This window comes from Euwallacea similis, chromosome 21 (genome assembly GCF_039881205.1).
Source record: "Euwallacea similis isolate ESF13 chromosome 21, ESF131.1, whole genome shotgun sequence".
NCBI lineage: Eukaryota > Metazoa > Arthropoda > Insecta > Coleoptera > Curculionidae > Euwallacea > Euwallacea similis.
Window position 1 is genome coordinate 3,489,591 of NC_089629.1, and position 27,393 is coordinate 3,516,983.

A 27,393-nucleotide genomic window follows, 5' to 3' on the forward strand; every position below is an offset into this window, starting at 1 on the left:
ACGAATTCTATGAATGTGTTAGAAAATGTGAGTAGGTGATAGCCATTGACTCGGTTAACAAATTGTAATATCAGAAAAAAATTAAAAAATGAGGAATACTTATTGACTGAATCAAAATTATAGCAAATTGAAGAAATATTTTGGAAATGTGGTTAGATATTCATCTTAATTTCTTTTAGAAAACTGAAAAGACTTAGACAGAAAGGAGGTAGGTGAAAGCCGTAGCTCCTCGAATTAAAAGAAAAAATAGGATGTCGTCGGTAACGGTAGTCATGCGATGAGATCTCGGCATTGGCGGCAGCGTCGCGGCGTCAAAAGCACACACGACGACGATTTAAGATTACGCCACCGTGAACCTGCCGTCTGATATCGAAGGATCTCTATCGAGTGATAGGGCCTGAACGGCCCCTAAGATTTATCAAACGCTCAGAAATTACGATTTTAGTACATTGAAAATAAGAAAATGGTTATATAGCTTGAGTTGATGTTAAAAAGACAAAAAAAAAACAAGATGGATGGATATTCGAGACCATTAAAGTGCAAAAAATTTCAGCAAACCTATACATCAGAAATGGTAAATATCTTCATATTTAAAAAGATTATACGCGACAAAAACAAGAATTTAGATACGGTCTATGTATATACATATGTATATCCAATTCTAGATAAAATGATAATGAAGCAGGCAAGTCAAAACGATTTCATGGTTATTTAGACTGCAAAAAAATTTAATATCATTGAATACACTCAGGAAACAACAAAGCTGCAACGTCTTACTGAAGCGGTTACATGTGTCTTAATGAAAAGTTTAATTTATCCTAAATTTTACTACTTTTGCATCTTGAAATTGCATAAAACAAATTAACAGCTACTTAAATCAAATTGTTAGACAAAAGGTAGTCACCAAATTTAAGTTTCAACTGCTGCAGTCCTCGACCATTACAAATTACCTGAATGCACCCGTTCTTCTCTCACTACAATCAGTGTTTTATTTACATTCCCACCTATAATCCTAAATTTTCCAAGCTCTAGACACAAAAATCCTCACTTGAACCAGCGAATTTCATACAGCTATACGAATATATTTCACTACTTGAATTTTTTATACAACGGAATAAATATGCCGGAATCCGCCTCTGGTCGCCATGAGCCAACATAGCCCGGTTGCTTGCTTTCCATCCAGCTTGAAGAGGATAGCCCGATATCCAGAGCGGCGTCCAGGCCGTCAGCTTTAAAATTATTAATAAGCGCCGTGTTGTGTCGCTATGCCGCGATATTATCTTTGGGAAAAATTATCCATTCCGCAAAAATTAGTCCTCCATGTCCAGGTTTTTGTTTTTTACTAAGGGGCGGAAGTAGCTGGCAATGTATCCAAAAAAAAAGTGAAAATGGATTAAACTTTTCTGGAAAGAGGTCCAAGAGGTGTTATTGGAGCCCATGGGTGATTCAATATTTATACTGATTCTCAAGTTGAGATTATTATACCGAGACTTGCATCAATAATTGGGCTCAATCATACAATATGTAAGTGATATATATGGTGAGTTATCAAACGTACGAATTTTTTAAATAGTTCTCTTTGAGGATGAGTAGAATTTTGTCTGGATTGAAAACCATGTTTATAAATTTTCCTTTAAATGGATTAAGGTGATATGATTATTTATTAAACATTTAAGTGCGAAATTATAAAATGGCCTGAAATGGCCAGGAAAGACAATATCATTTCGTTTTTTTCCCTTATTTTAGCCCTTATATATACACATACTTCCATATATAAGTAAATATATTTAAATAAACCCAATAATCATGAAGAATAATGATCATGAGCATAATTTTGATGTTGTTTCAGGATCCAAGATCCTTTTCCCACCTTCTTGAATATTATTGAGCTAAGTATTGTTTTAGGCTGTTTCAGGAATCTTCAAATTCATGTTTCGAAGAGATTAGGTGAAATCATAGGCCTGAAATTGCTGCCATTGTTCAAGTTTCATTTAAACTCTTTTCAGTCTTAATGAAGATAATCGAGATGTTTTATTTTTTTTACATTTCTTCAGTTCAGTTGTATCAAATTCGCTCAGATTCGTCATCATCATTATTATCAGCCTGATTATCATCCTCATCACGAACCATGATAAAGAGAAAAACAGAAAAAACTATTATGAGAGCTAATACCCCTACCACCATTGAACTACACTATTTCTTTCAATGAGTTGTGAAAAATACTTTAAATCTAAGAAGTTCTATAGCGACCACAATATTATTTCGCCCAAAAACCAATGAAGAGAAAAAATGTATTGGCCCCTGGCAAGCTAATAAATGCCAAGACGCACAAAACCAGTAAAAGCCTGGATCTAGGATATTTGTGTCCATTGACATAATTTGGAGTATCAATCTACATTATGTCATTGTTTCAATTTTCGGAGAAGGTTTTGCTTAAAAAACCAAAGAAATCTATAACTATCAATCTAAAGCATCCTTCCTGAAGCTCTATATTCTCCTAGGTCTCTATTAACTGATAATTCATTTTCTCTCTAAAAACTGCGTAGCAGCGCCCGAAAAAGCGAGCCTTATTTTAATTTGCAACAGCGGGCGTATTAATAGATCAGCAGCAGATTAGCGTCCCGTCAGGTGCAGCGTCGGGCCGATCATTTCGTGCCCACCGCATCTGGATGATTATATTCCCACTTCGCTAAACCGTTTAGCGGACGGGCGGGGGTCGCTGGTCCGGCCCTGCTCCCATTAGCAGCGGCGCTCGCCTCGCCGGGATATATCCATCAAACGGGCGAGTGGCGGCCGCGAGGCGCTAACCGAGACATTTGCCACAGACAGGTGGCCTCCCACGCGCCCCGGGCACACACAGGGCCGGACTATACTTTTAAAATATTGCTAATAGAGAATTCTTCTCCCTTCCCAACTCTTCCATTTTCCCCTTCCTTAGCATTCGGAAACGCACTTCTGGACATAAGTAATCTTCGACCAAGACATATTTCTATTCAGTTTTGAAGAGTTAGAATCCCAACTGTTCGGGTTATTTCGGCAGTTGGGCACCCTTTTACGATAATCGAACCACATAGCTGCCGTCAAAATCTTGTGTACATGATATTCTAATCAAGATGCAAAAAATTATAGTCAGGTATATTCAAGTCGCGATTCCAAACAAACCTTATATTGGTTTTATCATTCTTGAGAGACGAACTTTACTTCTTGAAACTTGTTACCTTCAAATGATCACTCTTGCCTCATCATTAATTTATTCCAGCTAGATCAACGTGTTAATCCCACAGCAACATCATCGGCAAAAATGTTGAAAGGAAACGATTTTTTTACTTCAAAAATAGCCACAAAATGAATTAATTTCCTTACTTGAACTTTAGCGAAATACTCTAAATTAAACGTCAAAATCACTCTTGACACTAACCTAAAGGTCTAACCACAGTAAACCCTATAATCATTATTAGTTTGAATATGGAACGAACACCGTAGAAACCATTGCCATGATCAGCTCCCCCAATGATTAAAGTTGCAAAATCTATAAGAACGATAAGATTTGATGGAATTTGGATACATATTGAGATAATTTGGAAGGCAATGGTATCAAATCAAAAATTGTTTGATATAGTGCGTATAGAATCAACCCTCGCAAGCAAATTTGCGTATTCCACCACATCTGATCCCTTTAATTCACTTTTCTATGATAAATTACAGAATCGCTCATATATTCCCTCACATGGTAATTTTAAACTATTAGGAGATTCTCTCGGCACGACGAAGTATAGTTACAATGATCATTCGTTCAGACATCTTTCACAAATATCGTTAAATCACATCTTTAATCCAGACATTCTAAATTTTGTTAAGCACTCGATTTCGCTGACATTTAATCATCCCCCAATACCTATAACCGACAAGAAAACAATCGCCCACCAACCCATAATAATCCGGTGCGATAACATAGCCCCAAAGATTTTTCCACCCTATGCCACCCACCGTGGGGGCGGCAAATCGGTCCCAAACAACCGCTGAACCCATGGGGTTGGCATCGTGCCCCGATCGGATCGGTCCGAGTGACGCCAGCCGCCCCCCGGCCGTCCCCCCGCCGCCACCGCAACGCTTCATGCTCGTCACGTTCACGCTCAACGCCGCCTGATGCCAGGCCGCCGCCGCCTCGCCTGCTGCTTCTGGATAATGTTCTAGATGGACAATAGACAATTCGGCATATGTTTGGTTTAACAACAAAAACAGCTATAGAACATATAGAAAAAAAAACATCCCTTATAAACCATAATGCCAGGAGACTCTTATAGCTGACATAAAACCTCAAAAAGAGTTTGCCTGAGTCTGATAATCGAATTCTTTAACAATCCTTTGTGTTGAAAGTATAGTGGATATAAAATGAAGATTCCATGATTTCGAATCCCTCAAGAATCGAATTGAAGAGACCTCAACTTACACTTTTTTGATTTAAAAAAATTGTTAAACATTTTCAAAATTATTTTATAACATGTACCTTCAATATAACAAAACCTTTCTAAAACTCATATATTTTATGAAAATTATTTAAGAATTTCGTAAAATTCGTACAAAATATTAACGAACATATCTTGATAAAACTGCTTTGCTAATTTAACCTCTGTTAAAAAAGTTTTATTATCACAAATTTCCAATTTTTTTCTAATATTCAAATAAGTTTGAGGAGCTCTTCAGGAAGCCAGTCGAGTTAGTCGTGGCCTTCCGGATTTATCTCTACTGAGCTTTCCCGCATATTCCCTATTCTCTGCTCGAAGTTGTAGTACTTGAGCGTCAGCGTCCTTATCTAACCCGAGGGATGACAGCCAGCCGGAACAGAAGGGATATACTCAAAGGACCAAACGCGTGTTGGGGATCTAAAGGGGGGCACAGGCCGGGATAGCCGTTAGATACCGTAATGATTGAGGGCTAGCTGCTATAAAATTTATATGTGACAGAAACATGGTTGGAAACGTGACGATGTAGGGAAGCCATCCCGGAAACGATAATCTAAAAACGATATTTTGGGGTAACGTGGCGAGTTTTGTTCGAATTTTACAGAGCGTGAGCCAAATGGTTCTTAGAATATGAGACATGAATTTTAGTACAAAGTTCTAGGAAATATGTTCGATACGTTTGAGGCGAATTGTCAAAAAAAAAAGCAGGTTTAAATAAGCATGATCATCAAACATCAGCCGTTTACCTCAAATCAACCTTTTGAATAGGAATTTTGGCGTGTTTTACACAATTTAAGTATTCACCTGTCGTATGTTTTAATTTACCTCTTGTTTTCGTTTATCTAGTCTGTTTTCCTTAGCTCTAAAGATGGTAATGGATCTGTCCAATAGATCCAACACTAAATCTGTCACTGAAACATTATTGAATAAAGTAAAAGAATTATTTCCAAAACCTTTGACAAAAAATAAAAAACACGAAAAATTAATTATAAAGACATGCAGGGTAAGCAATAATTTTAGAAAGAACTTACTACTTGTCAACGAACGAGGATAAGGAAAATCCATCTACATACCCATCTACCGATAATCATACGGCAGAAAAAGCAGCACATCGTCATTTCGTTAATCTCAGTGCTAACCTAAACTGTAATGAATTCCATGGCACTTTCGTCTCTTGTTATGTATGTTCTTATGTCATGCTTTTCCTAGAGGTTGCATTGTTCCAGGCTTAAAATAAAACCCACTCCCACCATCATTAAAACTCTTTCGAAAATAAGACGCACATCATGAGCCCCATTAACATTTCGTCACGGCATCGCTACTTGGCCAAATAAAGACATAAAAGACACGATCGTCCCCTAGACATCATTCCGAAGAAAAGGAGTATCCATAAATTAAGACGGCGATTTTCCAGTTGAAGGGGTCCGGACTGATCGAGAGCGTGTAAAAAAGGGGCCCACGCTTCAGCCGAGATTGTCGGATCGCTAACGAGTGGTGCGGGGCCATGAAATTGATTAGTCCCTTGTGCTCGAAGGGTTCGCCAGGCCTTCGAAGGCCTTTTCAGGGTCGTATTGGGAGCCCGTTACGTATCCTGGCTTGATGGATTTGCTGGATGCAGCTGGGAACAAAAAATCCTTTCCTAATGGCTTAGGGTATTTTGATAGCAGCTGTATGGGTAACAGGGGCTTTTTGGAAAGGGCCAGTCATTTGGCAACAATAACATCGGGAAGTAAATTAGAATTCTACAATTTTAATCTAAAATATAGGTATGATCGTCCGTGGGAATATTCTAATACAATGAAAGACCAACTCTTGTCGATCACAATCCAGCTTTCGGTATTGTCATAAATTCGTATGGACCCTGACTTTTAACCTCCTCCATAATCCCTCCTCGACTTGGCAGTTTCACGGAATTTTACGTCCCTAGGGAGTGACAATCTACGTCCTCTCGTCACCGCGCTGCTGCCCGTAAAAAGGGCGCCCGGGCATAAATTTTCCGCTTTTCGTATCGGTTTCCGGCAAACGATGTTACCACGCAACGAGATGCAATGAAATGGAGATTGCACCTAAACAACGTCTAGCAACCAGGGAATAATTCAAAAGGAAAATTTAAGACCACAGTCACATTCGAGATTAATAATAAATTCAATCATACAGTGATAATATCATCGGCGATATGAAGTCAAACTGCAACTACTTTCATTCCATTGTAAATGTTAGACATAACTTATGAGATTGGAAGCATATTGGCAGAGCAATCCGTACCCATGCACCAAACATGTCCTCAAAGGTTCTCTTTGCTCTTGGTGAGAGTAAGACCACGTTTAAAAACTCCTTCATCGACATACTACCGTCCAGACTATTCAGCATTGAAACTTTTTAGTCCATCTTTATCATACCATATATAATTTTTTTCTTGCATTCAGTGTTTTGTAACTTGTCCGACATGCCAACAATTTGAAACATTTCTAAGCGAAATCCAGATGTCCGAGTTCGTTGTTTCTAATCCTGTGGAAAGCGTGTCCCAGATCGGAGCGTCCGTTGGGTCGCCGGCTGACGAGCCGAATTTAAATCGGGATATGCCACCGATGCCAAATGACGGCTGGCTAACTCAAAAGAGTCGTATTTAGATCCAGGATCTTGCAAAAAACCCCGATGATTTAATCTACGGTTTCATTTCCATCCAGAGAGATATCCCAATTTTGTTCCGTAACACCATCCAGGAGATTTTTCGCAAAGAAGTGTTCGCTTCCGAAAATCTTCTGAACTAGATGTTGCATCAAGTATTAAAAGGTTTAAATTCCTAGATGTGACCGTGAGAGTCAAATGTGTGTATGTTGAAAACAATAAAGTGCTCGCAGTCGGTCAATAATAATTTTCCACCAACTGGAATTCTGTATTTTAATTTTGTCCTACATGGAAATGGTTTTTTCGATTATCGAGCCGAATTGCCATTAAGCGCAGTTATGTCACTTAAAATATTGCAAATAAAAAAATTTTGTTTCGGTTATCGGCTGCAGCAGTGATGCGCTACCAATTCAAAATACCTTGATATAACGAATCACCGTTTGTAATAATCATAATATTCAGCAGAATCAATTTAAACTGTTCTTGTTAATTCTATCCCTTTTTCTATTTGCCCTCCTCGACGTACCACCCCTGTAACGGGGTGCGGTGAAGAACATTCAGCGAGGAAGTAAAAAAGTTGGTTTCGGGTATTGGCTGCAGCGCTGATGCGATTTCAATTCAAAATACCTCGATATAATGAATAACCATTCGCAATAATTATAATATGGAGTAATAACAATTTTAGAATTTCCACGTGTAAGTAAAAGTAGTGGTTGATGGTTTTGTTAAGTTTTTTTTGTTTAATTCGTTCCGGTCCTGCCCCTATCCGTCAGGTATAATTTTAGCAAGACGCCTCCTGCTAACTGTTACAACAACAGCTCGAAAAGAAGATCCTGGTTCCCACCTGTGAACAGTCTGGTGTTGGGGCTATTAATACCGCGATACGGGAGTGCCGAGCAGCAACATAATTTAGGCCAGATATTAGAAGAAGGGAACAGAGCTGGCAAACAAACGAGGGCGACGTCAAGCGTGATAAAGGGTGCGGATCTCCTGCATAAGGGCGGTCCGGTGGACGCTTTCGGGCCCTGGGGTAATTAAGTGAAAACTGCTGCCGACCGAGACGCCAGAAAGGGATAACTGCCGCTTATCTCCCTGGATTAGAAAGACGTGTAAACAAAATAGCCGGAGGGAAAGCGTTAGATGTGGATGATTAGTTTTAGGGGGGTTCTGATAAGAATTACGCGTATGTGTACATGTGCTTAGCACTGTCGCATAAACAATAGAAGGTGAACCCTTTCCAAAATAAACTTACGTTATCCAGGTGAGATTTGTACACGCCACGACCTCCATTCTCTCCCGACTCTACACACGGCAACAATTTTTTTTGCGTTAGAAAACTAGCAATTTAGAAATGAAAAAAAATTCACCGAAATGATGTGTGAACAATTTTGTATTCAGTCCCAATAGATTAACGGATAAATTGCTTGAAATCGTCCCATTTTACGCTGCACCCATATAACGCAGAGCAGTAGTAGACGAGGCGCTATATGTCTGTTATTGGCAAATCCCCTTCTCGGGGAGTTCTCCCATCCCTTTGTTGTTCCAGAAAAGGAACAAACCGTTTTGATGTCAGATTTAAAAGCGTGACATCGCCGGTTTCAGGCTACGATGTTCGCTCTTTGCCATTCTAATGGCGCATATTTACCGACACTCGCGTGCACTTATGGAATGCATGATTCCTCCCTTGATCTGCCCTCGGAGATATTTCGCGTTTTCGGGGTGAAAACAACTGCGGAGGAGAAAATATTGGCTTCATGAAAATTGAGAGTTTACGGACAGAGAATCAGATTTTTGAGCGATGCGAGGGAATACACTCTTAAAACTGCCAATTAATTATAGCAGGAACTGTGAATTTTACGAAAATTTACTATGATAGGATAAGTATCAGAGTAAGGATCGGGTTCGATAGAGGTTTGGCAATTAGCTATCCACCTGACGCAAGTATCTCATTAAAGTGCACGTTCAACATTCTTACCTCACTTGTAAGTTAATTCTAACTTTACCCTCACTTTCTCAATATCAAATATATTAACCTATAATTAGACCATAACTTACTTTCCTAAGATAGTAACGTGATAAGACATGTACCTCACGATAAAACATAAATCTTTCAATACTTTAAGACTTTTTTGCTCAAAGACAAAGAAGTTCTAATACCGAAGGATGTGGTAAAAACTCCACTTTATGGCGGGCAAGTAAAACGACGGTGGCAGCAGTGGCGATGGCGGGATTTTATGACACGCCGCCGCCTCGCGTTTGAACGAGGGTAAGTGTGTGTAGTTCTGTGATGAGAGGTCGTAATTTATGAGGTCTGAGGTGAGGAAAATGTCGAGAAAAATAGGGGATGGAATATGGGAAGACTGTAATATTGGTCTAACCCATTCCATGTTCTGGGGCTGGATGGTGAGGCTTTGCCTGGCGTGAGACGAAAGTCCTTTTGAAGATATCCCTTCGAGAATCATGAGTCTCTTTCTTGACTATTTCAGGTGAAGACGAAGATGATAAGCGTAACGCTTATGACTTCTCAATTCTTTTCTTGACGCTCTCTTATCTATGTGACGACTCTTTTACTTGAAGTATCTCAACTTTATAACAAATTTTCAAGTTCTAACTCCGCCTTACGGCATTGAGACATCACACATGGCTTCTTTTCAAGAGATCCCTTCAAGAATATTTACAAATTTAGTTTCCTATTCCAATTTTCTTTCTGGATCCTCTATAAAGTGAATATGAAGTTCGTAATTTCATTGTCCCAGAATTTTCTTGGCCCTTTTTCATTGAGCAGTTACTGCAACTTCAGCTCTAACTAAATCTCTGATTGCTTCATTTGAAACTTTTTTATTAATTAGAGAGATGAGTAAATCATCTACATACATAATTCGGCAATAGAGAGAGATGGATATTCCTGTCATTTTTGAAACCAAACCACACCCATTGCATTCTCCAGTTAAAGAACAATTAAATATTTCACATTCACACCCAATGTAATTGCGATGCCCTCAATTAGTAATTCAATCAAAATTGGCAACGGGGGAACTCGACGCTGCGTTCAATTTTCGAGCGAGTGCTGCGCCCCTGGCAGGAGGGCGGCCAGATTATGGGACTGTAGGGCACAGGGCACCCCCGCGCCCTTAAATATTAAAGAAATAATAAGCACGTGACAACGAAAGGCGCGACGTGGCCTTCGGCCCTGCTGGGAATCCTTTAGGGCATATGGGGTAATGCAGAAAGAAAATGATTCGTCTCTAGGGGAATTTGATATTTAGATTTATTTCTGATGTGGCTTGATTCTTAAATGGGGAAAATACATATCAGCAGTTTTTTGGGTGTTACATTTGCGTGCAACAGGATATGCAGGAAGAGAATTGCAAATTGTCCCTAGAAACGAATAAACTCGAAAGGTAAAAGGAGGATTAAACGTGTAACTGAATATTTATTATTCCCTACCTGGGACGGCGAAAGAGGGTTTAAAGATAGATTTAGAGGACTCCAGGACCTCTAAGGGACGGGTCGCAATAAAATATGTAAGCACTCCATAGGGAGCATTCGCCACTGGATAAATGTAATTAAACGTAAAATTACTTATCTTCCGGTGGGTAATTTTGTGACTGACAATATTCCTACAAAGTAGGATACTACAGAAAGGAGTAAAATAGAGGACTTGCCAGAGAATTGATCGTTTGAAATTGCATCCGCAATATGTGATCCGATGGCAGTAAAAACTGCGTATCATGCCCGGTATTGTTGAGCAGCTCAGCACCGCATGAAACCGGACAAACATAAAATTGTAGCGACCACATAAAGCCCTGGGCAAACGCCCTATGCCGCAGAGCAGGCGATGGCTCTGATATTGTAGAGTTTTTGCATAGAGCCTCTAAATTATTTCTATACAGTGTTAATAATTAAAGGAGTGCTGTCTACGAATTTGACGGTGTCGATGGGGCAGCTTTAGGACGAGGTAGGAACACAATGTGTTCGACGGTGAAGGAAACGCAATTACTATCGAAATGAGAAGTGGCAAAGATAATTAGAATAGCTGCGGGAGAAGAGAAGTGAAATCTTTGCGAAATGACAATTTTCCGAGTTCGAGCGTCTCGGTAGTGTGTGTGCATAATTGCCAAATATGAGATGAGAAATATTTGAGAAATGAATCTGCGCAGGGTAGTTTTTCGCATGGAAGTATACTTCTCTTTTTCAAAGGTCTAGACGTTTCGCTCATATAAAATGTCTCATTTTTTTTATTGGTTTTGTTTTGTCTTTGTGTTTGGAAGATAGTTCTCTCCTAAAAACTATTCTAACGTCGAACTCATTTCCTAATCGTCTGATTTGGCCTGACATACCTGTCTGTATGTCATAGTGAAAAAAGGGTTTGTAGAAGGTCTTTTGATTATGTCTCATTACAGGCTGTCCGAAATTATGAAAATTTCGCCATTGAGATTTTCTTCATTGTATCTTAATTTTGCCCGATCTTATAGACATTTTACAATCCTCTTTCTTACCTCTTCTACAATTGATGTATCGCTTTATATTAGTTGATTTCCGAAAAACAAACATTTGTTTCAAACATCTGTAAATCTTTTTTGAATAAAACATCTAAAAAGGAAATCTTTAACTAAGAAACCTCTGGAATTCGCCAGCTTTGCCTGGAGTAACCAATCTTATCAAATAAAAAAACTCTATAGTTTTTTAAGCAAAATGCAATGAAACCGTGGTGTCCCGTAGTCTTTTTGATCAGAAATAATCGAACTAGTAACGATCAGTTAATATTGGTTCCCCACAAAGGCCATTAGGTTTTTTCCAAAAGTGCTAAACGACCGCCACCCTCCGCTACCCACACTTATTGCCTCATCCGATCCGTTGGCGGGGCCTGGGGGCGGCGAGGGCTCACGGGGGCAGAACAGGTTGGCCGGTAAATGAGCAGTAATAAAGCCGGCCAGAGGAGGCAGCAGCCGAATCGCCCACTGCTTTAGGGTTACATCAGTTGCACCATGATGTTTAGACAATACCGCGGGAATTTGGATGTAAATTAAAAATATTGCATCGCACAACATAACCTGCGAATCGGAGATTGCTGATTGGTGCAGGAGGAGGATCAAGCGAACATACGTATACCGCAAAATATTTCGTTGGTAAGGATGTGTAAATAGTCTAAAATTGCTCTTTACCCGTCCAGCACAAAACCAACGTATACACTCCTCTCCTGTTCATTGCATTATTTATTTTTATGGTTATAAATTCACTCAATTCCAGCTCGAAACTCCTTGAAAACATACTAATATTGGGCAGATTCGGGAAATTTACAATGGTTGAGAACTGCAAATCTAATTTAAACTATGATTCCATTTTCCGAGAGAGACAATTACAATTAATTGATTTTCATGGGGTTTTGTAGTCCAAAATGGCTGATATTACCAACTTATTTTTGAAGTTCCCAATTGGGTTTTGACCTACATTTTGACGTTATATTGATTGTTAATTTAAGTTTTGACGTTTATTGTAGGACAGGAACAAGAGACTTTTATGGTCCATCAAACGCGACGCCATATCGGCGTTGGCGTCGCGTCGCGGCTGCGGCGGTGGCGTGGACACGGCGGCGGCTGCGGCGCGTGTCTGACGCGTCTCGTGCCTAACAAGCACCGTCCCGTCCGCCCCCTGAATCCCCAATATCCCGTGAACATCAAAATGTTTCCAGAAACGCAATATGCGTCATTGCTGATAAGACTCATTAGGAATAAACTTCTTCCTCGTGGATAAAACACGTGTTGCTTTCTACGTCGCAAACTAGCTCAAAGCTCTTGAAGACCATAACAAATAGCATCGTCGATAAGACCCGCGAGACCCACCAAAATCTCCTTTAGCATTAAAAATCCTAACTATTGTCTTTAACAAAAACATTTGAGATTTCAACTCTATCTATTCATAATTTTTTCCAGATTTTAGAATAGAAATTCCCGACTAATAGAACTTCTGTTATCTAAAACATTTTGGAATTTCCAGTTCTCACAGCTAGATATCCCCGTGCACCGTACCCCTCGCCGTCAGCGCTCTGTGGCGGTGTCGGCACGCGACCAAAGGTCCCCCCGGCCGCGCATCCCCTTGGCCGCCCCGACGTCGGCGACGCTCACTCGACGCCTCATTGCCCAGAAAGTGACGCTTACGAAAGGACGAAACTCACGGCACGTCATATTAATACGATCCGCGTCGCGCAACTAATAATACCACAAACTCATCTACGTGCGAAGCTCGTACGAATAAGTGTCCCGAAAGTTACCTGGAAGTAACTTTTACTTTGAGTTGTTAATCATTATATGAGAGTTGTTGAAAACTGGAATAGTTGAGTAGTCGGTATTGTTTTTCAAAGTTTTGGTTGGACGGTTGGGCGAGCGAAAACTCGGTTTTTTTGGGAGAATAATTTACAAACATTACGGAAGTAGTAACAGCGAAGGGTAAGTGACTAATGAAGTTTAAGATAAAATATCTTAAAAGCCAATAAATCAATTCCGGATAACTTTGTCAAGAGGATAATTTTCATAGCAATGATAAAGTAGAGATAGACCCAGATGAAATGACCACTACTTTGACCTATTGGTCCTAAGCACTAATTATTCCGCATCTCGTACTTGAGAGTTCTCATGTTGGAAATAGAGACCTACGTACGTTATATCCTAGTTTTAAACACAAAAATATTTTTTAATCTCCATAAATAGCCATTATCTAACTCTTTTGAATTCGCTTTAGCAGGTAGGCATTCCTATTTTCATAGTGTTTAATAACAAACAAGAACTTTACCCCTTATTGTATCTACTCGTGTTTCCATGGTTTTTCTTATTCTTGTTCTATACTTTCATATTTGGTACCTATTTGGGTAATTTGAAATAATGCCTTTCAGTTTTCCGTATTAGAAAATTTTCGTAAAGTAAACGGTTGACTCCTCTAAAAGGAAATTTTTGAATAATCAGATATTAAAAGTGGAGGATTATAGGTCTTTCTCTAAAATCCTGGATACTTTTATCTAAGTGGAAAATAGGTACTTGAACTAACGGGAATCTAAATAGAACAGTATATGATAGAGAAATTCTATAGAGGACATTTTAACTATTTTCCACGATCGTAAAAATGTCCTACTTGGCCGATTGAGAGACAGAGAAACGTCAGGGTCAATTATGATGGAGCAGTTTCCTAGAATATTAAAACCTTAACTAGCAGGGAGATTTCATAAATGCTGTCAAAATGGTGAAGTAAATTCTCATATATTACTCTCTAATGGCATGAAAAACGCTTACTTGATTCAATGAAAAACAGGGGTATGTTACAGTCAAAATGTAATGATCCCTGGAATCAAACTTAAATCGTAATCAGTCCACTGTTCCTTTACTACGTAGGTTCACTTTAGTTGTAAAAATCCGGAAACATGGAAGTTAATGACGAATTCGAGCATCCAAAAAGTGCGTATTCATTGCTGCAGGACAGTCTGCAGAAACTGAATGCGATAGCGTGGCATGTCACAAAATATATAAATAATAACTTTTTATATGCTCGAATTCGTTATCAGGCAGCGAGAGCGCAGCAATTTGGTGACAAAAATAATCTGCAGTTTCGTTTTCTTATGCAAATGAGTCTTCTCCAGTTACCAACGCATTATATCGTTTCTATTTCCTTTTCAGACGACAGTTCAACTGACGTCCATGACCCAATAATGACAGCAAAAGCCAAACGGCTCGCCGGCGCTGAACCAATAAGAAGAGCCAATAAGCCGCTGATGGAGAAACGACGTCGAGCCCGTATCAATCAAAGTCTGGCCGCTTTGAAAACCTTAATTCTAGATTCAGCCAAGGCTGACAATACGAAACATTCCAAATTGGAAAAGGCCGACATTCTCGAGCTGACCGTGCGACATTTCCAGAGACACCGGAGCTTGGACGTGAAGGGCATTAATCAATATAAAGCCGGATATTCGGACTGCGTTAGGGAAGTCCAGAGATACTTGGAGACACCTGATGCTCAAACCATGACTGTCATGGATTCTGGAGTGAGGCAGAGACTGCTAAGGCACTTGGACAATTGTGTATCTGAGGTCGACGTGGATTTAAGACAAGCTCTCAATATCGCTCCGGCTGTGGAAGAACGACTCCAGCATCCTGCAGACTCGTCTACCTTAGAAGAAGTCAATAATAATACCAATAATAGTAATAGCAATTCTAGTAGAGTGGAGGTGAAGAGCGAAGATCCGAAAGCTATCAAAAACTACGATGGGAACTTTGTTTTGTTGCTCCCAGAGCATTATGTGCAGTTGGCCAATGCTCTGGGAGTTAATCTTCGACAGGCAGCTGATAGGACGCCCAGTCCTGGACCTTCTGGCGAGGCTAGTGGGGATGGCGACGAGGTGCAAGTGAAGATCGAGAAACCTCTCGATTATAGTAAGGGCAATGAGCAGATGGAGAGCATGTGGAGGCCATGGTAGACCATCTAAGTGTGGAAAAATATCGAAGAGAGTGACGAAAAGGAGATTTTGATTTCAACATCCAATTGATGTTACAATAACAAGATCACTATTTTTAATGAGTTTTAACTTCTGGTGATGAGTTCTCAATTAAAACAGACGTTTCATGCAATTAGTGCAATATTACAATTTATTATTTTGTTTCCTGCTCGTACGTTTCTTAAGGTAATGTGATAGTATGTTCTAGGCTTTATAAATATTATACATATACATATAGGTCAGGCTTTAGTTAGTTTATTAATCATTAAGAACTAAAACGAGCATTAAATTTTGTAATGCACCACTAAGGGATTCACTATTATAAACATTACAAAATAGGACTAGGAATTTTTTACTTAGTTTTTCAAATGTTGCATTTTTATCTGTAAATAGTAAAATAACTAATATATGAAATTGTTCTTCTGACCGTAATTTGATGTCAAAACTAATAAAATTTGTTAAAATTAAGTACCATGCAGAGTTTATTTGTATCTCTCAATTCTCCTACTTTACCGACCCGCTTTCAGTTTTCGATAAATTTAAGAAAACTAGAAAAACACTCGAATCAGCTTAATCACTCATTCTTACATTTTGAAAAGAAAGGCCCTATGTATTATTATGTATTTAAGTTTCCCTACTCTAAAGAATCAATTACCAGTATATTGTCCTATAGTAATCTATTTCGGTTTTGGAGCTATTCTCGAGTAAATGAAGATTACAATAACTGAAACGAACTTGAAAATCTATTCCTTCCCATTCGGAGACCGAAATCTCAATTTTTCAAATGAAATAGTATGTTATTATATCTTTAGATTGTTCTGTTCAAGATGAACAATTTACAAATATATTTTTCTACGCTAATCCTTTTTGATTTTCAAGACTAACTTGAGATAAAACTAAAATAAGCTTCCTGGAAGTGGAGGATAAATGGAAGATTCAGGGATCGACAGCTCGATTGTTTCAAATAAAAAGCTCTATTTATGTATCTATCTATTAGATCGTCCTTCTTTAAAGAAATATTTACCAACACTGATATATTCTCCATCTGCAGGCGTGTGCTTAAAAAAATATATTTCGTTTATTCATGATCAACCAACCCCCTAAACTTGGCACCCCCCATAACCTTTAAAACACAGAAGTTTCCTAAACTGCGCGCCGAAATTTTTTAATAAACAACTAGCTCCACGTGGCTGAACATCCCGAGAGTCCAACTTTCGGAAGTTTGGAAGTTGCTTAGCCGAGTCTGGGGTGCCGGCAAGCGGAGCACAAAGTTGCGGATCGCTCGGGAAGGAGTTTCGAGGAGTTTCCCAAATGGCGAGTTCTGCTCCGAGCAGGGGGAAACCGTTTGATTATCATGCCGACGAAGTTTCCACGAGTTGGTGTCGAAGTCTGCTCTTTGTTGGGGCAAGTATTTTGCGGCATTCGCAATAAATCAGAGAAAGTTGTTAATTTGGAGGTGCTACTCTGGAAGACGAAGAAGAACTAAACGGAGTTAGAAAGGGGGTTTATCGAGTTATATGGGGGGGGGGGGGACAAAAAAGCGTGTATATATATTAACTTTAAATGTTTGTTTTCATTTCCATCTTCGGAAATTAAGAAAACAAGTTCGAGTAAAAAAGCCATCCTCACACTATTGTTTGGCAACCAAAGTTCCAAGAGTATGTTCGGAATGGCCTTTCTTATTAATTATTTCAAAAAATATGAAATATCGCTTTTATTGAAACTCTACTCTTAGAGGTTGAAAAAAATCCTAAAAAAATGGGACGTCGTTTTTCCGTGACTGATAGCGCCATCTAAACACCACGCGCAGCACCTACGTAAACGGGGACAGATTAATTCTATTGCATAATACTCGATTTGGCTACTCAGCCCTAGATGGCGCTACAGAAAACTACAAAGGGATACTTTAAGATGGTGTATATGCATTTAGCATCACGTTAAATTTCAGGCAACTTATAATACAAATGAATGTTATCACGTGACGTTCATCACGTTTATAAGTAATTATTTTTTTTTGTATTCATAATTTTATCTCAAATGTTATTTTGTGAATAGCGAATGCATGTCCTTCTTAACACCACCCCGTAGATTTGACTAATTGTTTATGAGAAATAAATTGAACCTGTATGGCTAATTGTAAGTCTCACTAATACAAGGTGTTTGGACTACATATTTTTATCATGGTTTGAATATTTGTTCATAGTCTCAATTTTATTACATCCCCACACCTTTTATTAGTAATTATTGAATTTCCACTATCATGTATAAATACGGAAAAAATAAAAATAGATGAACAATAAATAACCTGGGATTCCTGAATACACTTTTTATTCAACATATTTATTAGCTTAAATACAAATTCCACACAAACCTGACAAACCATTTTTGACTCAATTAAAACAAAATTCTTACAAATTCTTAAATAAACAAAATGGACATAAAAAAATATAATATTTCTCTATTTCTCTTTGCGTTCATTCAAGAGGGAATTGTGTAGCCTTGTCACCTCAGTTTCCACCAGATCTTGACAAATAAGACCATCCACAGTGATGAAATTGGCACAACTTTTCCTCGATTCAATGCTTTTCACTGCTCCAGATTTGGGGTCTTTTATAATAAGAAGAAGCTCATATTTGTCATCATACCTATGAGTAATAAGAGGATTTTAGAGCAGGGCAAATACAAATAAGTTTTAATCAAAGCATTACTTTTCCATGGCAGAACTGGCAATCCACACAGTTCCTTTCTTTTGTCCTTCCTTCTGTGTACATACAGCAAAAATGCCCTTTTCCTTGTATGTGGTGTAGAGGGTTAAGATGGCCATCATGAAGAAATAAGTTGCAACACTGAATATTAGAATTGGTCTAAAATGTAAATAAATGAACAAATTAAAATGCAGACAATGAGGTTAAAGATTTTTTCTGAAAGATTACCTAGACTGTGGGAATGGATAAAAATAATCCCAGAGTAAGGCAAATGTGGCCACACCTACTGCGATTGTGCAAATGGCTAATCTACCATCCATAAGGCTGAAATTTTCTACATAATTGAACTTCTTAGTGAGGACCTAGAGATTAGAAACAATAATCAGAGATACTTATGCTTGGTATCAAATTTGCAGCTATAGAAGTCACTCTAGGCATACAGTATTATTCATTATGCAATTTAGTTAAAAATTTAGCAAACATCAGGTAATATCAAAAACAAAAAAACAAAAAAATTGCCTTTCCATAAGCTGTGGAAACAGTAGTTTCCAGTAATGCTATTAAAACAACTCACTTAAAAAGTATTCCACAATAATTATTTTAAAAAAATTGGATTCCCATTTCATAGACAAGCACTGAGAGATGGCCAAAAACAAAATAAACATGGCATATGCTGCTGTAAGGTCCAGTGAGTTTAATCGAAATTCAAATATTTTTACACACAAACCTCTTTTACCGCATCATCCAGCGAGTTCTTCACGGCTGAACTGTCCCATTTGTTAATTTTAACCGACTCCTAAAATACATTTTCATTAAAAAATATCTAACAGAAAATCTGGAAAATGTTCGGAAAGTATTTCAATGCAACCATTTGATATTTCCACTTGAATATCAATTCTGAGCTTGAACCTACTTACTTTCTCCTCTTTCCCTTTAGAATCGCCCTCTTTAGGAGCCATAATAAGTTGAAATTTATAGAAAATGCTGTTTTTAATTGGATGTTTTCAGTAAATAATATATTTCAGTGGACCACGTCAGTATTTTTTAATTTAAACAACTGGAAAGTTTGAACGTCAACTTCTTTTGAAGTTAACTTAGCAGCTGTTTCTGACATTTAAGCTTTTAAGGACTTTCGAATTTCATAGAACACTGAGGATTCTATTGGTGCAGTTCAGTGCATGTGTAGAAAATGTCGATAAATGTCGACAACAGATTATAGTATTTAATATAAATATTAAGTTGCACAAAAATTAATTTTCCGATATATAGTACTAATAAAATAAGCTATGAGCAAAATTAGAACGTTTCTCTAAACATCTATGCATATCGCCTTACATCATGCGTTTTAATGACAATTAAAGCCCAGATTTCTTTAATATAGTAATATAATTAGGTTACATTTACTTGGAAAAAGTAGTATTTCTTTATGTGTGTACCTATTATTTTTTTATTAAAATTCTGTTTACCAAGGATTATGAAAACTAAAGCCAAAATGTGTTTTAGCTGTAATATAGTAAGTAGAACTCTTTTATGCTATATTGACACCATTGAGGCTCATATACCCCAATTATTTCTATATCACAAACACCAACTAGACCGTGTTTGATTATATAAAATGACAAAGTGCACCGGAGTCCCGTAACATGATTGACCCCACTGCGGCAATTAATTTATTTATCAGTAAAGCAATTAAAATGATTGCTTTCAATTAATACATTCGTTATAGCAGACTACTTCCAATGGGCGACAGGATTTTTTATAATTGATTCCTAATTAGCTATCTATAAGTTGGTTATCTTGATGAGATTTGTTGATGATTCAAGTCTTTTAAAGACAACTTTGTTGTGCTCTTGTCGTTATTATTCTCCTCAAAACAAACCTAATTTCCTCGTTAATTTCCGAACAAAGAATCGGCAAGAAGACGTCCATATGGCCCATGTTAACCAAAGGTACTCTCATCTAAGATTTGCTAAAGCAACTGCAGCTGCAGCAGCAAAGCAATGGCGAACGGCTACATTCTTCTATCTTCGATTATGCCGTTAGCGTCGCAAAGAGAGAAGACCATCTTGTCTATAGGAAGAACCCAGACCAGCTGACACTACCAGCCGGTCGCTTCGTGTACTTGCACCACTCTGCAAGCCACAAGAATGCGAAAAATATGGAATCTACAAATGCATTAGCAGCAGTTAATTGAGACGTTGAGGACTCCTAGATGGATATTATGATGATGGAATGTCGCTGATTTTATAAGTGTATACCTATTGCATCGTTAGGTAATGTAAGAGCAATAAAAGGTATCTATTATTTAATTTGTAAAGTATAGTGGTTTCTACCAAGTACCCATTCTTTGGCATGAAGTGTTCCTTGAAGATTTGTACGTATGTAGAACATTATCGCAAGACAAATTGCTAATGAAAAATAATCAATCGTAGATTAGGTGAAGCCTGCAAAGAGTGGTACTCTAACATACGGACAAATGATACGATTTCTAACGGAGAGTTGTTGCGATTAAATCCAGACTTTATTTGCAGGCACCCAAGTGCTCACTCTTATAGGCAAAAATCACTTGATTGTCTCATGAATGAGAACCAACAATTTCAAAGCCTGAAACATTTTCATCATAGAGAAACTCATCCATAAGATTTATGATTCAATAAAATCTCTAGAGAAAAAATACATATCTTTGCGCTCTGCACTCTCCATTTCGACTTCAATATGCAAATTGTCAATTTAAGGCATACCTAAATTGACCAGCGCCTGAATAAAGAAGTAAGTGAAGACAGAGCAGAGAAGTAGAAAGCTAAAAAAAATGAGTTTAAGAGAGAAGAAAAAACGCTCTCATAAACAATCTACTCTTTACTTAAACTTACTATAATACATATAATAAAGTAGGTTCCTCCATAACTTTCCTAGAGATAAAAAGCAATAATTAGTTGTGCATAAGAACCCGATATTTCTTGTATCGCAAAGACACTTAGCTGAAACTGCGTTATTAGAATTTTTTCCAACCCAAGTTAAAAATAAACAATAGAAGTTATAGTTAAACCGCAACATCGACCGCAAGCATTGAAATTCAGTTTCAATGGGTGATTTCAATACTCCATCAAATTGAACCCGTAGAATGAGCAATAGATTAGCCGTCCTGCCTCATGTATTTCATTTCCACTTGGGCTTTTTTATGGCGCGTTTCTCCCATGACCCAGCACTTTTAGCCATCGCATCGCGTCGGATTGGTACCATCGCTCTTTGCTCCGACCTAAAACACGACGATGTGGTTCGTACTTTCTCTTTGGAAACGAAGAAAACTGTTTATTAGCAGGGCGCTTTGCCGGTGATGGTACATCGATGAGTGGTCGAATAGACAAAGGAGGAAAAATACCTCTATCTGACATAATCGATGCTGTTGGGAGATGATTGTGACGGATTGCAAAAAGGAGACAAATTGAGAAATGTCTGATTTTATTCTTCGTTCCTCCATCAGTTAGTTAACTAAGAGAGCTTATATAAAAGTTGCCACGTCCGGGAAATAATATCCGACAACCTGCCGTTGAAGGAAGCCGAGCGTGAAAACCCTGTTCCGCAAGGATGCTCTCTCTGGTTTGGACCTGGTGGAAACAGCTCAGGTTTAACACTAATTTTGCCTCAGGTGTAGTAGCTATAACAATATACTCTGAAATCTTCCATTATGTGCCATCACCACTACCTGCGAGTCTTGAAAAACTTATTCCAATCAAATTCTTTTAAAAGAGATGAATGGGGGAACTTCAGTAATCATAAACAATTTTTCTCGAAACAACTTTCCCAACACATCCCCTCATAAATCCACCAAATTGCCGCCATCAGGTCGTCAACATCAGCTTACTCATATTTACGTAATTAGCATAAATTAATAGACTAGGCAGCAGACCACAGCTTAGGCAATTAAAACAGAACTCCTATTGCTTTATAATTCTTAATATTACTGTCGCACTCTTTCATAAGCAAACAATGGCCATTGAAGAGATACTCAATGTAGGACGCGCCAAATATAGTCAGAAAATACGTTACAAACGAATTCTTGTGACTCGTCATGTATATGTAATTGTTTTAGGTGTTTACATCATGTTGATTTTGTACTTCTGGGTGATGTGTTGAGTGTTGATGTCGGATTGGCTTTGAAAAACTGTATAGAGCGAAAATGAATTGAAAACAACCGTGATTTTGTCCGAGTAGCTATAGATCTTTCTTCTACTATTCATTTATCGGGAATTTGGAAATTTGTTAAATACCTATCAAATTTGGAACCTGGAAAACGATAAAAATGTTCGTATTATCCAGAGAATCCCTTAAGTGAACTCTGAATATTTCCCACTTTACATTTATTATATTTATTACATCGCTACAATTAACATGTAACAGTTATCCCACCTGGAGAACTAGTTCCTAATTAGTGGTTACAATGTAATTATTTTATTCGAGCTGTACTTGTCTTGACCAAGCTGAAGTTTCAGGTTTGTTTGACTAAACATGAGGTAAGACGTGATGCGATTTACGTGGAACGGTATATCATCCGTAACTATTAATTGACCATTATTACTAATTATATAACTAACACCAAACACAAACGCCTCGATTATATCCATAAAGCCGTTAGTATCACTTACATTAGGAACTTTTGCACTCAATAACTATCTGTTTTTCAAGTACGACCTTTATGCATGATTCTCTGGTTATCAAAATACATTTCCAAGCATTGTAATAACTTCTGAATTTTCTTCAAATTACACTCACCATCTATTACAATGTCAGGAAGTTCCATTATGATGTGACGTAAATAATAATTCCAAAATATGTGATTCGAGGCACTTGTTAACTCAATAGAAACATGCTACTTAATCCTTAGAACTTACAAATATACTTCGATAGCTAAATACGGACAGATACTGAACACAAAAGTGCGATATAGACGAAACTGGACTAATCAATCTCCGGCATTAAATCACATACAATATTTAGTTGCAGAAAGGTGATTTACATATAACAGTTACTTTTCAAGAAATAGCTTCCACGTAGCTGAGGTGAGTTATAAGTTGATATACTGTTATAATAGAAAGAGGAAGTAATAATTAGACTTTGCATGCAAATTTTGGACTAGGAAAGTCGCTGGAGTGGTCTTATTCAGAATGAAAAACCCCTATGAACAGAAGCATAAACATGTAAATAATGCCCTCATACGTTTTAATACATTCGACACAAACACTATGGAACACTTTCTGAAATATATAACGAATGTACTTTATCAACAACAAAAACCATATGTAATCATGTTTGCCTTTATCTACCCCATGTGGGTTAGAACCCTTAGTGATTGTGGAAACTGTTATAATAAATGAGTATTTAGTTGACAAAGAATTGATGTAGAGGTAGAAAGTAAAATAAAGCTGAAGAATCCATCGTAAACTAGCAAAGGATAATAAAAATAAGTTAGTGGAAAAGGTTCAACTTCTTTGATCTACGATACTTTGACTCGATATAAATAAAAACGTCTGGCAGCAACTGGAAATTACTTCAAATGCAAAAGTAAGAGTAATTTTGGAACAACCCCAAATTAATGATCTCATCAAAAAACGGAGTAATTTTGCAGCAACCGGACTGGCATGAACACAAATTACCGTTGATTTTTTAATGAAGACAGTTTGGGATGAAACAAGTGAAACTGCCAGAGTATGTAAATTACTGTAATTGTCGATGTTTCGAACCTAAAATAGAGCCATCCTCAGAATACACAGTAAATTTTGAGCATTTGATACCAGTGATTTCCATAGGATTTCCTTTTTTTAACTCATTTAATAACCTTGCAAAGATTACAATACGGTTCCGATTTTATTGCCATCCTGGTCGTCAACCTGGGAAACAAGAAGAAGCGGAGACAATAAATTTCTTAATGTTGTTATTGAGCCTATAAAGCAATTTCTCATGCTCATGATAATGAGGTATTAAAAAAATCTTCTAATGCTATGTGACTGTGTTAACGAATGAACACACCATCATATAGAAGGCAATACTAAACCTCTGACCCTCTGACACTGAAAACAAGATTCCAAACAGGTCCTCCTGCCTCGTGTGCTATAAATCATAATCAGAATTAACTGTATTTTTCAATAGGTTCAAGTAAACTCCCGAGAGCACGCATTTCCGCTTTGATATCTATGTATGTAGATTCAGGAAGGTCATACTTTTCCTGTTTCGTGTGTTTGTTAAACCTGTTCTAGATCCATTCGAATCATTTTCATTAGAGCTTTATTCGTGCACAGAAAGGAAGTAGTTAAATTCTGCAACATATTCTGGTATCGGATCTAAGACCAACCCGAGAAGAGATCATATCTTTTGCTACCGACAACCTAATATATCAGCATACAGGGAAACATAAATAGCTGCTAGCAGTTTACATCGCAGGAGAGCGCATTTTAAATTAGCGGTTTTTGAAGTTTTGCTGCATTTCTAACTGCTGATATATGAACTTTCGTCATATGTACGCACGAAACTATGTGTATGTGTGATTAACTTGCTGATTTTATTTATGCAGTCAGGATTATGCAGACATATAATTTTCATATTTAAGCCGAGGCGGAAAATAACCATTAACCGTCAACACTTGTCATTTCCCACATCCTTCTTCTGACGAGATTTTCGTTTGAACCAGGTGCAAGTCAATTAGAAATTGTATTTTTCTTTCAGAACAAGTCTTGATTTAACACGAAGTACGCCACTGCAATTGTAGTGGCTAGGAAATAGTCTAGAGCCAAGAACGAGCTTAAACTGAAGCAAGAGCTCGATCGCAAAGTCATTATTCTTTAAAAAAGCTCTTCACGAATCCTGTTACTAATTTTGTTCGGCGTGTCTTTTTTACTTTTTATCGCTTCTTGACGAGAAATTGATTTCACGTAGATTGCCATGATTTTTTCGGCCTTTTTTACAACGAAACTATGAAATAGGTTTCATCTACTAAGCACGAAATGAGTTTTTCCGTGAATTCCTCGTCGTTGCGGATCAACGGACTTAATGTTATTAAAAATTGTTGTTTGTTTTATTTATAATGCAGTTATTGAAATTTGGGGCCACGAGTAGAAACAACTATAACATTTTCAGAGAAATGAATCACCTATAAAAAATCATTTGAACAAAGAACACAATTTTAAAAACATAACATGCTGCAAAATGACTTTTCTTTCATTCGTTTCAACATTTTCACAGAACCATTTTCCAGATTACTTCAAAATTTTAGCTCTTCAGGGGCCCTATTCTACAAATTCGTATGGATCCGTTTCGTGTTCGAAAGGTTTCATTAAAAACTAACAGAATGGCCACAGAGCCACGGTATTTCCCCGAAAATAAGCCCTAGTTAAATTCATCATCCGAATGATTTAGGGAATCCCCTTTCCCAGCCTGCGTGTCGGTCAGTGGCGGGCGAATGGTGATGTACGCACTGTGCGTACCATAAGCTTGCTATGCAAAAGAAATTGGACCTACGAACGGGCCAAAAGTAACGATCCGAATACAATTTCTTGAGTCAACAAGTCGACGAGGAAAATGCCAAGCAGCGTAAGTGTGGATCAGATCGACGACCATTATTACCCGAATTGGAAAACATCATATTTGAATGGATTGCTGACAGAAGAGCAAAGTGTTTGGTTGTTCCTACGGCTGGTATTCAAACATTTGCCCTTGCAATGGCACTACAGCTAGACATACTGTCAAATAGTGAAATGATTAGCAATTTCTCTATGTATCTACTCTCGAACAAGTTTGGTATGGGTAAAACTGCAGTGTTTATGGGTCAAGGGTTCTTCTGCTATCTATATTTCCTCCGCTAGTTAGAAACTTACACGCATTACATGTATTTTGGAAATTCATGTCGCTGGAAAGAAAGTTCCTTCTCTAACCATCTGTAAGAGCAAGAAAGATTTATGTTCTTTAAACTGAAAAAGTGGAAATCTGCTTAGACTCATCTTGCTAAAACCGTAACAAACTTCCTTGTATAAATAAATCGTTTAATAACCATTTGTATATGGAAATCAATGATAAGACGTTACTTGGAGGAAGAATATATGAAATAAAATAACAGGCAGCTGTGTTGTCAATGCCCTAGAAGCAAGCTACCTGGACAAGAAAAGCTCATTTAAGGAGAACGCTATTGCTTAACACGAGAGGCTAGGGCCAATGGTCTTAGAGAAAATGAAGACGGAACAAATTCAGACTGGAATTCGGGTTTGGAAATTCATGATGATATTTCAGGAGAAGACGACATGACTTTCTTTATAAGTAAGAAATAAATATGTTTCTTGAGCTTGAACAAATATTGATTATTATACATGGAAAATAAGACATCCCCTTTAAAAAAGCCTTAGCATGTCTTCTGCAGCAAAAATTAATATGACACAGTCTTATTTTCAGAGAAACACGATAACAGTTAGACAAAAATTTTACATCAAGACTAATGTGCTAATTAACTGGAAGGAAAATAACATCTTAATCAACACATATCGCCATCCATGAGCTGCCAGGTTGAGATTCATATTTTTTTATTAATTTAGACCTTGAAATAATGCCAACAATAAAACATTACATGTAATTTTCAACATATATTAATAACAGTGGAGGAAGTGAGACGTCATCAGAAACGAGTTTTGGCCCGAATTTGTATAGATAATGATAGTAAACGTCAAGTTCCGATAGACTTAAATCTATGAACTTTCGAATTATCATGTCATGTTATGGAGCATGTGAAAGTTCTTCGTTGTGTTCGCCCAAAGACATGACTGCCTAATTTTGCAGTAAAGTTTTCGCGATTGAGATTAAATATAATTAAATATTGGCAAAGAAAAATTAGATAATCTGACATTTTCCATGGTATTTCCCATCACGTCGAGCAACGAGGTCGTTGTACCTTTTATCAATGATGATGGACGAAATGCACTCTCTTGACGATTTTCATAGAGCTAGAGCGAGACAGAGAGAACCGGCCAGAAACGTTCGCATCATCATGGGGCCATAGTTAATTTCAAAGTCATTAATTGATTTACCACTAAGATTATTGCGATCCAAACCATGAATAATGCCTGTACCAGCGTCTAAAAAG

At 37.7% G+C, this 27,393-nt stretch overlaps 2 protein-coding genes across 2 annotated transcripts; one reads left to right on the top strand and one right to left on the bottom strand.

Annotated features, from left to right (window-relative positions):
* The first annotated feature begins 13,179 nt into the window (after positions 1-13,179).
* On the top strand, positions 13,180-16,038 carry Sidpn (similar to Deadpan). The gene is made up of 2 exons (XM_066400587.1): positions 13,180-13,537; positions 14,756-16,038. Exon 2 carries the CDS (start codon positions 14,788-14,790, stop codon positions 15,550-15,552), a length of 765 nt encoding a protein of 254 aa, XP_066256684.1. The 5' UTR covers positions 13,180-13,537; positions 14,756-14,787; the 3' UTR covers positions 15,553-16,038.
* A 1,843-nt stretch (positions 16,039-17,881) lies between these two features.
* Positions 17,882-19,328, bottom strand: Spase25 (Signal peptidase complex subunit Spase25). Its single transcript, XM_066400592.1, has 5 exons — positions 19,193-19,328; positions 19,003-19,071; positions 18,504-18,637; positions 18,279-18,434; positions 17,882-18,215 (listed from the first exon to the last, which is right to left on the bottom strand). The coding sequence occupies exons 1-5, from the start codon at positions 19,232-19,234 to the stop codon at positions 18,029-18,031; spliced, it is 588 nt and encodes a 195-aa protein (XP_066256689.1). The 5' UTR covers positions 19,235-19,328; the 3' UTR covers positions 17,882-18,028.
* Positions 19,329-27,393: the final 8,065 nt, after the last annotated feature.